Here is a 12,086-nt window from a genome sequence, read left to right as displayed (position 1 = left end):
AAAGAAATGCAGTCAGACTCTTTCTCTAATAAATAAATAAATAGGCTGGGGATATAGCTCAGTGTGGAGATATGGATTCAATCCCCAGTATGGAATGAAAGCACATACCTATAATCCAGGTATATGGACGTCAAAGAAGGGAAACTGAGGAGGCCATCCTGGTCAGTTTAGTGAAACTTCTTTCAAATGAAGGGTCAGGGTAGAGGTCAGGGGCAGAGCACTTGCTTAGCACATATGGAGCTCTCAGATGGGAAGAACCAGTGATATAGCTTAGCAGCTCTGTGCCTGAGCACCTGCCTGGCAAGCACAAGGTCCTGAGTTCAACTTCTAGTGGGGGACGGATCCCATTCAGATGGGAAGAAATTAATCTGCCCAGAGGAATGTAACACAAAGAACAAGAATATTAAAATCTGAGTTTGGAGGGCCAAGCATATTGTTCAGGGGCACCTTGCCTGTCTGGCAATTGTGAGGTCCTGAGTTCAATTTCTGGTACCAACAAAAAAAGAAATCCGAGTTTGGGACTTTTTTTTTCTTTTAATATTATGAAAACAGAGCCTCACTTATGCCAGACAAGAACTCTACCACTGACTTATACACCCACATGCTTTTCTTACTCTAAGATAGGATCTTGCGCAGGCTGACCTTGAATTTATGATCCTCCTGCATCAGCCTTTGAAGTCCTTAGGATTACTGGGGTGTACCACTAGGACTTTCTGACCCCAACCAAATAACTATTTGAAAAAGATAATGTACTAAACAGGCCAACTGGCAAGTAATCCTAATCCTAATTTTTTTTTTTTTTAATGGAGTGGGGTTTTTTTTGTTTTTTCTTGTACCAGGGATTGAACTCAGGACCTTGTGCTTGCCAGGCAGGCCCACCCTAAAATTTTTAACTTACTGAAAAAACAAAAAAAAGATATGTATATAAAATACGAGAGCCAGGTATATAGCTCAGTGGCATAGTGCCTGCCTTGCAAGCTCAAGATCCTGAGTTCAAACCCTGATGCCAAAACAAACAAACAAACAAACCCAACTATGACCCAACCATGAAACAGTAGTGCAGTTTCTTGGTACTCATTGTTGATTGGTTTCAGAAGGTGTAAGGCATACCAAAAGGTTTTGGCTGGAAAGAGATAGGAGTCATGAGGCAACTGACACTGGTAAATTTTATCTGGTATGCCTATCAAAGAAACCCTGATTACCAAGACACTCTTCACATTAGTTTCACAGCAGTTGGATCCTTAGGTATGACTATGCCAAGAGCTTGCAAAGTACGGCACTAAGACCCTACACAAGTTTCTTAAACATCTTGCACCCCCAGTTTCTTTCACTGTGAGGAAAAAGCAAGGATGGAATCTCCAGGATGAGGGCACAGGGAGAACTCCATGAGCCCGTGTACACAAAGCAGTGAGGGCAAACTAGTGCACCAAGTATTTAGGAAAAAACTACTGAAATGTAAATATACAAAATCAGTACAGTCCTTCCAACACTAAATAAAGACAACCGATGGCATCCAACAATGTGACCATGGATGTTTGAAAAGTTTAGGAAATAAGGATGCACTGAAAGATCTAAGGGATCCTAGTTTAAAAAAAAAAAAAAAAAAAGGACTGATCCCAAGGCAGAAAACAATGTATAACCAAGGGAGGAAAATTTCAAAGGCCAGTACAAGAATCAGAATACCTTCGCCTCCAAGTTTGCAGCACCCAGAACGGGAACTTCTGCAAGCATACAAACCTCATAGGACATTTGCAATCTTAGCAAACAACAAAAAAACAAGACACAAGCCTGTAATCCCAGTGCTCAGGAGACTGAGGCAAGAGGATTGATGCAAATTCAAAGCCAGTTTCAGCTACACAGCTAGAGGAGCACAAAACAACAAAACCAAACCCAGAATGAACCTACTAAACGAGCCTCATGGAGACAAAGTTGCCAATCTGCCAAACTAGCTTTGCCGAGGGAGACAAAGTCGCTATTTCCTTTGCCCCAGCACCTCTTCTTCCACGTCTTTAAATACAACCCTGTCCCCCCCCCCCTTTTTTTTTTTGGCAGAACTGGGGATTGAACTCAGGCCGCTGTGCTTGCTAGGGAAGTGCTTATTCCACTGAGCCCTCTCTCCAGCCCTACAACCCTGGTCCACACAGACACAGATCTCAGATCCGCCAGATCAACTGCTGGAATCATCTTCTCTGGAATCAAGTTTTCTAACCACCTTCTCATGGCAATAGAGCTGCAGATGGCTGAAAGCTGCAAAAGTGTTGGATCTTACCCAAGGCAGCCTGATATCCACTACTCCCAGGAGGAAAGTCTAATTATTTAGTTGTAAATAGAGACTGCATTTTGTTTATAATTTTTTAGCGGAATCAATTTGGTTCCATTCAAAATATTTTGGACCAAGACAAAGTGCTATTATTTTCTTAATAAGAGACCTGGCCCCAGGACTTCAAATTTCTGCCTTACAACATAATTTCTCCTAAGAGATGCATTACCTGTAAGCAACACTGATTTCTAGTTGCCTGTGGACCCCATAAAGGAAGACAAAGACGCTCACTGTCACAAGTTTGCAAAGCCCAGCACAGGGTCAGATCCAGTCTGGGTAGTGCCTCGGGACACAGTGCACACAAATGAAGCATCTGTCTCAGCTACCTGAACTCTTCAGATAATTTTCCAAGAACTCCAACAACCCAAGGCACTTAGAGCTCTGATGAGGTCCCTGAAGGGCTGTCTTTTGTCACAAACTCACTTTTGAGCTGTTATCAAGGGCTTCCTGATTGGCCAAAAAGTAAGATACACACTGAATGAGATGAACAGAGATGAACGAGGCCTCCCTCCCAGGGAAGTAGCCTGCAGTGTTGTGCATCTGCTTTGGTTACTGCAACTGCTCTGGTGCCTGGCAGTGGCAGAGCCTGCCTAGAATCTCAAGGAAACCTAAAGCCTGGTGTCTGTTAGGAAAATGAGGGCAATAATCCAAGGCAGCTGCAGTGGTCATTTAGCCAAGTGACACTAGTGTCAAAGCCCAGATCCTTGGCTTGGCACACTTAAAGTTGTGCTAGGGGCTGGTGAGATGGCTCAGTGGTCTAAAAAGCACCTACTTAGAACAAGCTAAGCTAAACAAAAGCACAGGGACTGCGGTTCAATCCCCAGCACCACATGCCAGCCAGCCCCGCCCCCTGGTGGGCTGAGCTGGCCACACACACACACACACACACACACACAAAATAAATAATTAATTTTAAAAAAAATAAAGTTGTGCTAGATGTGATCCACTTCCACACTGGGCCTCAACTGGTCTCCATTTTCTAGTTCTAATGAATGAAAATCTTTTCCATTTAGGGGTGTAAAAACCCAGGCCTGAGCCTCTACATTCCCTGAAAAAACCAAAATGTAGGAACACAGCAACTGCTACAGACTAGGGACAAAGGAATGAGGTGCTCCCCCACACTCACCATCTCTGGGGTTGCCTTGAAACAGAGGCCCTCTATCCCCCATCCCCTCCCACAATAGCAGTGGGGTGGGGGGCTATGGGGCGGACCAGAGCAGGGCAGAGGCCCAGAAAAGGCTAGAGTAACACTCGGCTTTCCCGGCCAAGGGTCTAGGTCCCAGGGACTCACTGGTGCCAGGTGCCACCACCAATAAAGCAAGTGGGTGTGGCTAACTGCAGATATATTTCTGCTACAAAAGCAGGGCAGTAAGGGTGGCTCAAAGCTCTGCCTATCGTGAGCAAAATTGGCTTTCAACCTTTTTAGGAATCTTTTTTCCTTTGTTTCGGTATTAGGACTCAAACTCAGTCTCAAGCTTGCCAGGCAGGTCCCGTGCCACTGAGCTATATCCAGAACCTGTTTTCAACTTTTTTTTTTTTTTTTTTGGCAGAACTGGGGATTGAACTCAGATCCTTGTGTTTGCCAGTCAAGCGCTTATCCTACTGAGCCATCTCCCCGGCCCCAACTTTTTTGACCTTTACCTGCCTCCTCTCAAACCAAAGTTTCAAGAAGCCACATTTAGCTACATTCCCTTGTGTTGCTTTGTTTTACAACTGTAAAGACAAGTCAATAAATAGACTGCACATCCTAATGATTACAACCTGAAGTTTGAAAAACATCAGATCCAGGATCGTGTAACTCCAACACACTAGTTTTGTGACCTATAATGAAGGATCTCCCCTTTCTGTTGCAATTTCTCTGCCCCAGTGGAGGTTAAACCAACTAAGGTAAAAAGCACTCAGCCGGTGCCTGGTGGGTCATCTTTGACTTTCCCATCCACAGTGCCCAAGTAAAGTGGCACTGTCACCCCTTCCCTTGGGGAGACAAAGGAGACTGGCTTAGAGGAGGGGACAAACACAGAAGTCACATCCCATTTAACAGCCACCCACCGGTCTCAACATCTATCAGTAGAGAGCAGTGCATGGAAGGAGTGGAGCAGTATGCAGAGTACTCAGCCTCAGAGCTTAGAAGCACACATGAAGCACATTCGGTGACCACCTGAGTTCTAAGTGGGACAAGGAAACCAGTCTCAGCCAGCTGCTGGGCCAGCCTGTGTCCTGATGACTCTACCTACAATCAGGCCAACTGTGCTCCTCCCCCTTCAATTTGTTTTGTTTTGTTTTTTTGAGACAGTGTCTCACTATGTTGCCCAGGCTGGTCTCCAACTCCACTAGTCTCAGCTCCACCAGTGCTGGGATTACAGGTGTGTGCCAGCACACCTGACTTTTAAGGCATTTGCTTTGCACTGGGGGAAATCAGTAAACTGCAGTAGCCAAGTCTTTATGGAGCCCAGAAACTGCAGAAGGTACGTCAGAGAATATGAAGCTGGAAAAGGTGACAAACTTAGCCCAACTCTATGAAGTCCTCAGCACAGACGGGGTCTTTGCACATTGTACACTCAAACAAAAACATTTCTGTGCTGAAAAAGTAGGATAAGCCTGGCCAATGAATGAACAAAACCTCAACTCACTCAGCCGAACTATTCAGGGATGTGGGATCCTGGAACCAGGACAGACCGTGTCCTCAGAGGCTCTGGAGGTCAACGAACTAAGTTTAGTGGTATATAACATCAGTTGGTGGTGCAGTGGGGCTCTAGTTCCCTGGTTTCCCAGTTCTCAGAAGTCCTACAATGGCTGTAGCACTAACTCAGATTCCAAATGCAAAAGGTACATGACAGCTGTCTTTACGAGTGTAGTCCCAGTACTTGGGAGGCAGGACAGTCACAAGTTCAAGGATGGCTGGGGCCACTTAGGGACAATCTTGTCTGAAAACAAATAATAAAAGGGGTGGAGATGGTAGAATGCTTGCTTAGCATATGCCAAGGCCTGAGTTCCACTCCCACCACAGAAAAAAAAGACAGTTGACAATACAGTCAGTATTAGCTCAAGACAATACATCTATTTTTGCATCTAGAGTAAGGACACTAGGCAAGCAGGAAATGCTGTAAGATGGCTTCTTACTTTCAAGCCCAATCAGCAGCTCTTAAACAAGCTGACCAGAACCCTGAGAGGCAAAAGAAAAAATTTCCTTCAAAAATACAAATGCCATTCTTACTTCTGTTTACCCAGGAAGCTATAAACATTCTATTTAGAACCTTTACATAGTTGGAAAAGATTCACTGAATGCTGCGTATTGTGGGAATGCCACCCTTGTATCCATTCAGCCACAGTGACCCTAAGAAGTAGGTGCTATGCTCAAGGCCCACTGCACATCGTGGGGAGGGGCCAGAGCTGGACTGTCTTATCTAGCGCCAAAACCCACAGTCTTTCTCCACATCCTGTTGCCACCTCCAGTGTTCAAAATGTCACCACTTGCTTGACAAGCTGAGTTACCAATTCACTCAGATGCAACATGGCAAAGACATTAAAAAACCAAAAAGATCCTTTATCCAGAGCAATTTGAACAAGAAAAGTAAACTACTCTCCCAACAAATTCCCTATGTTCAGAGAATATAGATACATAAATATCCATAGTTAACAGAAAGCAACTCCGTCTGTCCCTAACCAAGAGGCCTCATTTTCATTGCTGCCACCAAATGATTAACAATGACCCAGTGGGTAATACACTAATAATTTTAAAAACTGCTCACTTCACATTATTACTAGGCCAACAAAAAAAACTCAGCACAATGTCAAGACTGCACCTGCATTAATATTAAAAGCAAAAAGCTCTCAAAGGAAGAAACATGGAAAGGCAAGTCCTTGAAGATAGGCTCCCCTCAATCTCATTTTTACCTTTACTCATCCAACTGAACTTTAAGTGCCACCAGAACGGGCAGCTTTTCCATATCAGGTTCTAATCATAAAACTGGCCTCAAACCTTTTATTCCAAGGATTCCCTCTACCAATGAGCAGACTGCTCCTATTCCTTGAATCAGCCTAACGTACACCAATTGCCAGGAAGCTACAGAGCCTCCCTTTTTCTGTTTAGTAGCTGTGCTGCCAGCCATGGCTGCAGTTTAAGCACCTTGTTCAACTTGGCTACTTCCCTATTTGCTTTATCACTCAACTTCTCCAAATAAGGTCAGAATCAATTGCTCTGACACTAGCAAACACTGTCCAGAGGGACCACAATTAGGTTCTCTAGAACAAAGCTTAAAGCTACCCAAAGAGACTCAGTTACATTAGCAATTTTCACCAGAGGTATTTATTGTAACTAGATCTGGCCTTTATAAAGAGATGTTTCTAAGGACTCTAGAGCTACAAATATAAAACGCAAGTGAACAGCTTAAGGCAACTCTTGAGACTGCCATTTCTTTCCATTAGGAAGGGTAAACGATCTAAAAGCAAGGAGCAGAGGTGGAGGCATTATTAGATGAATCCCTAACCAGGCTCGGTAAGATTGTTCTACACCCAACTGTATGAAAATTTACCTACTCAGAAACCAAATGTTCAACTCACAATCTGTCAGGCAGTAAACAACTAAGGTTTTCATTTTCACAGATGCAAAAACACTTTTCCCAAGGGATCAACCTTTCTGGATAATACAAAACCACAGTATGGTTTGCTAAAACAGCTAGCTCTACTTCAAATTCTAGCTTGTCAAGAATCAAAAAATTTAAACCTTCAGAACTGAAAGCCTGACTCAGGAGGACAGGACAGACTGGGATTAGAAAGTCCTTTTGGGAAATTCTACTTTTTCCAATAGAAAAGCAAACATGAGATAAATAAAAAACAGGATTTTGACTATAATATCTGTATTTTCATGGTCACAACTGGTTTTATTTCTAATGGGAGATCTAGATTTTCTTTGCAATAAATCCTCTCTCCCAGAGAGAACAAAAATTTTAAAAGGTTTTAACTGTTTATGATTTGCTGTTAAATCAGGCATTGAGTGACACCCTTTTCTTTTTCTTTTGCAACATCCATTAATTTCATTTTTAACTTCTACTGGTACATCAGTTTAGGGGAGAAAAAAGGTAGTACTGTGACATTTTTAAAAAAAGGTTTACCAAAAGCAATACGATTGAATTACTGGGGCTTCTTAAGACTTTATGGGTGATAGTCCTTTGAGGAAAAAAAAAACACCTTGTGTTGATATGCTGGAGAGTGTCTTAAATGTTTGGGTAAATTATTTTCAGATTCAACTGATTGCTAAAATTTTCACTTACAAATGATATTCTATTGCTTTAAAACTACATTTTAAAAATTTAAGCATTCTTCAACAATTCAGTAATCTTATAAACTCGAGTCATCAGTTAACATCCATTTTCTGCTCTTAGCTCCTGGAGAAATTTTACCAAGGATGGGGAACTTCAAGTAAGTGCAAATCCTTTTCGGACTGGACAGTGTGTTCATTTCGTGCTTTGGACATTATTCACGGGATACTATTCATTCTGTGGATCACTTTCTCCCATAACTGATTTTATACACTTAAGACCACCACTGCATCACAGGTGTGAACATATTAAGAACAAAATAAGCGGCCTAATGAAGTGCAGTTCATGTTTCATCTAAACATGAGTGAACACCTTTCTCCTAAGAATGGAAAAAAAAGAAACACTTTTTTGAGAAGGCTAGGTCGGTGTGTTAGAAAAGAGTTCTTTAACAAAGTATGTCAGGGACCAAAGTGGGCCAGAATGAAAAGGGAACCTCAACGTGTTTAGTCTTTTAACTCAAAAACTTATGCTTGTAAAACACATCAGAAGTAGTTTTTGGTTCTGCAAGTCATTTGTTTGTTTTTTTCCTTTGTATGTGTAGGATAAGGGGCTGGAAGTGTTCTCTCCAACATGACTGGGCGTGTAACACATTTTGCATCAACTTTTCACGGTCAGGCATGTGCTTTCCAACAAAGAGCAGTGGAGACAGGCAGAGATTGGGGCTTGACACAGTTTACACATTTTGTGCTTCACAGTACTTTACAAATGACTTGCTCAATTTTAATTGTCCATCACCACAAGAGACATTGAAATAAAACGAGGAAAATTGGACTACTTGAACCACAATCGTTTTGGTGGAGAGGGAGAACTTTTACGTGAATACCAAGTATCATAAACCAAATTCAGTAAATTTGTCTCCTACACGTGGCTGGATATAATAATGGATTGATATGGAAAGAGGGTCCCCAAGAGTCTGAAAACATGGGCCTATTACATATATTTGTCATGTGACAGTAATACTTTTTTTTTCTTTTTGAGAAAACTGTGTACATCAAATTTTCAAAAATTAAACATCGAAAGGATGTGCAAGTCTAAAAGGGCTCAACAGGGTTAGAAACCTGATTTGAACATATAAATTCATTCTCTCAAGCATCACTTTGGTCTATAGGCGAGGAGGAAGGCAGGCAGGAAAAGGGACAAAAAGAGGGAGATAATTGAATTACTCAATAAAAGAGGCTACTTACCATCCCAACCCATTGTAAGACATACACTTCTGACATAAGAGAACTCCTTAGAGGTCGAATAAAGCGTGTGAGCACCTTTGAGTAATGCACCTGCCCCCAGAGAGGGGGCCCCCGGAAGCCCAACGTGGGCTAGCGAACAGACCTTTGCTAATCTGTTTATTTCCTTGTACTGGAGTCGGGCTGCGAAGGGCTGCGAGTCCCAGGACGATACATTTAATTAAAACAAAACAGTGGAAAAAGAAAAAAGAAAAGAAAAACAAAGAAAAATAAAAAAAAAATTTGTAAACGCTCACCAAACTGCTGCACTTGTGTCTCTGAATGTGGGTGGCATTTCTTTTAAAAAGCAAAGAATGGTCTGTGAAGGAGAAAGGGAAAAGGAGGAGGTGGAAGTGGGGGACAAGGGGCCATGGAGGCTGAAGGGGGTAGCCCTGGCTGAGACCCCCGACTGCGCTGAGCCTGGAACAGCCATCTGTCCAGAGCGATCGCTTCCCTCCCCACCCCCACTCCCTCCAAGCCTCGCTTTCCGGCCGGCTGAACCCCACCTTTCTCAGATCCTCTCTCCAGCCTCCTCTCCTACCCCACCAGCATGGATGTGCATACCCTGCACCCCAACGCCATCTTTCTAGTGAGGCAAAGGCGTCCCAAGCTCTCGTGAAAGGCGCGAGGCTGGCCCCATTATCGCGCGCCAGAGAAGGGCGTGGAGACCCATTTCGAACTGAATTCAAGGGGCAAGAAGCATCCTTTTCCACCCCCTACCAAAGCACAAGGAAACCTTTCCGGGAAGGGATGGCGCCCCGTTTTATCCTGAGGGTGGGGAGAACTCCAAGAGAAAGCTAGGGGCAACTTCCTCTCTAAGCTAAGAAAATCAAACACCAAAAGAAAAGGAAGAATACCAAACACACCCTAAGATATGCGGCCGAAGGCCCTCCCTCAGGTCACCTACCAGGGAAAAAAAGAGGAATCCCTCCAAGGGGAAAAAAAAGACTTCTACCCCCAAGAGAAGGGGTTTCATCAAAAGGGCCAAAGATGCACCCCATGGTTCAGCTTTCTAGGGTGTAGCTAGAAAACACCTCCCGCCAAAAAAGTGCAAAGGAGCCGCCATCAAAGGTCCCCCATTATTAAGACTGGGCGAAACCCCACTTTCTGCCTAAGCTCGGGTACCTATCCAAAAGCAGGGCGCACCTCCCCCAGGAGAAAGGATACTGCCGGGGGCTTGAAGACCCTCCTCAACTCCAAGCCCCTAAGAGCGGAGCTGTGGCTCCAGATCCCCCAAAAAAGGGTCCGGGAGCCCCTCCCCCACCCCGCCCCGAAGCCAGGCGGCGGGCGGGCCGGTGGCTGCCAGCTCCGGGCGCAGGGGCAGCGCGGACCCCGCGGGCCTCCACAGCGCCCCCCGGTGCCCCCTCCCCAGGGCGGGCACGGGGGATCCGGGGGGCGCCTCCTCACCTTCCCCTCAGCATGGCGCCCAAAAAAGACAGAGCAAGAGCAAGGGAGAGCGGGCGAGCGCCGCGAGGGGGGGGAAACGCATGAGGCCGGGAGAGAAAGCAAGCGAGAAAGAGCGAGGAGCAAGAGACACCCACCGACCCCGCCCTTCCTCCTCCTCCTCCTCCTCCTCCTCCTCCTCCTCCTCCGCGGCCCGGCCCAACATGGCGGCCGCCCTTCCTCCTTCTCCTCCTCCTCCCCCCGGGGGCGCTGCCCCGGCCCGGCCGGGGGCCTGACCTGTCGTCAGGGAGCGGGAGGCGGTGGTGGAGGAGGTGCGGGGAGCCTGGGCGGGCGTCGGGGGAACACGGAGGAGGCGAAGGCGATGATGGCGGCGGCGGCGATGGCGATGGCGGCGACTCTGATGGCGGCGGCGGGGGGGTCCCGGGCGCGGCCTCCATGGATCCTTGGGGGGGAGGGGACGTGAATGCACGAAAAAGGACTGCTTGGGCGTGGCGGGAGGGGCACACTTCGGCTGAGTTCTCCTGGTGGGAACTGGGTCTGTATTTTTTCGGTTTCGGAATCACCTCGGCGCCGACTTCCGCGTAGGCCGCGCGGCCTAGGCCCCGGCGGGCCGCCCGCCACCTTTCTCCGCAGCCCCCTCCTGCGGCCGGTCACTCGCTCACGGGCGCGGGGGCCCTCATCGCGGCGAGCGCCCCCACACACACTCGCCCACGGGCCCGGGGCGGGATACCCGAGGACACGGACACTAGTGGGTTGGTTGGGTGTAATTAGCGCGGACCGCGCGCGATGGAGCAAGCGAGGGGGAGGGGAGAAGAGGATAGCGAGCGAGGGGGAATTTAAAAAAAAAAAAAAAAAAGAATTTTAGGAAGAGAGCAAACGGGCTGCAGAGACCGGCCGACTGTCTCGTCTGCCCGCCCTAGGTGCCCCGGCTACCCGGCCCCCGCCGCAGTCAGGAATTAACACAAAATGGCGGAACAACCGGGACGAGCCTGGACACCGAGGCGGGAGGAAGGGCGTGGAGGGCGGGGGAACTAAGAGGCGGAGGCCCGGGCTGCGTCACGCGGAGGAGCGGGGCCGAGAATGCTCGCCCGAAGGCCGGCGGAAATAGCCGAAAGGAAAGGGCGACGCCGAGGAGAGGCGGAGAAAGCCGAAAGCAACTGAGTCGGCACTAGCAGGCACTAGCAGGAAGCCGGGGTGAGCCGAAGGCGGCCTGGGCCACCACCGTACGAGAAGCCAAAAGAAAAAGCAAACAGCCGAACGCGATGATAGGGGTATGGACAGAGAAAGAATGCAGCGCCGGAAAGAGCCGAAGTGGGTGGGTACTGGGCCGACGAGGGTGGAATCAATCCGAAAAGAGCCGAAGATAAATGGCTGTAGGAGGCGGAAACAGCCGAAAAAAACTGAGCCGGAGTAACATGACCAAGAATAAGTCGAACGGGTAGGAGCTGAAAGGCGATTAACTGAGAGTAAATGACTTTGAGGAACTCGTCAGACAGCAAGCGAGAAGAATTGGAAACTGCTAGCTTGCAGGAAGGCGGAAAAAGTGAAAGGTTTTAGGTGCAAGAATGGGGAGGAAGAAAAAAAATAACCGAAAGCCGGAGGTCGGTCCCAGGAGTCGTAGGTTTCCGGAGAAGAGGGGCTGGAATACGGCCCGGCGGAGATGGCGTCACTAGATACCTCGGTCCGTGACGTAATGCGGAGAGGGGCGGGGCTTGTGGTACAGAACCCAGAAGCCTTGACCTGTTCCAAAGCTGTGTACAAACGTGGTTTTATCAGGTTCGCCCTAGTGGCGTACACTACTTAGGAGATTGATACAAGAGGATG

General features: G+C 47.0%; 1 protein-coding gene across 6 annotated transcripts in view; it reads right to left on the bottom strand.

Annotated features, from left to right (window-relative positions):
• The window catches only part of Zc3h4 (zinc finger CCCH-type containing 4), a 43,684-nt gene extending 32,420 nt beyond the window's left edge, over positions 1-11,264 (bottom strand). The window contains exons 1-2 of one of the 6 annotated variants that reach the window (XM_023704489.1): positions 10,826-11,264; positions 10,539-10,704 (exon numbers count right to left, since the gene is read on the bottom strand). In XM_023704489.1, coding sequence (XP_023560257.1) covers positions 10,539-10,699 — 161 coding nt within the window. In that variant the 5' untranslated portion in view covers positions 10,700-10,704; positions 10,826-11,264. Of the gene's footprint in view, positions 1-8,822; positions 8,918-9,115; positions 9,178-10,265; positions 10,368-10,538 lie in introns of those variants that run through there. The other 5 variants (XM_023704491.1, XM_023704490.1, XM_004644275.2 and 2 more) reach the window with 5 other exon arrangements.
• Positions 11,265-12,086: the final 822 nt, after the last annotated feature.

Source organism: Octodon degus, unplaced genomic scaffold (genome assembly GCF_000260255.1).
Source record: "Octodon degus isolate 3935 unplaced genomic scaffold, OctDeg1.0 scaffold00197, whole genome shotgun sequence".
NCBI lineage: Eukaryota > Metazoa > Chordata > Mammalia > Rodentia > Octodontidae > Octodon > Octodon degus.
The sequence above is the reverse complement of the archived record's forward strand: the minus strand, read 5'-3'. Positions and strand labels throughout refer to the sequence as shown.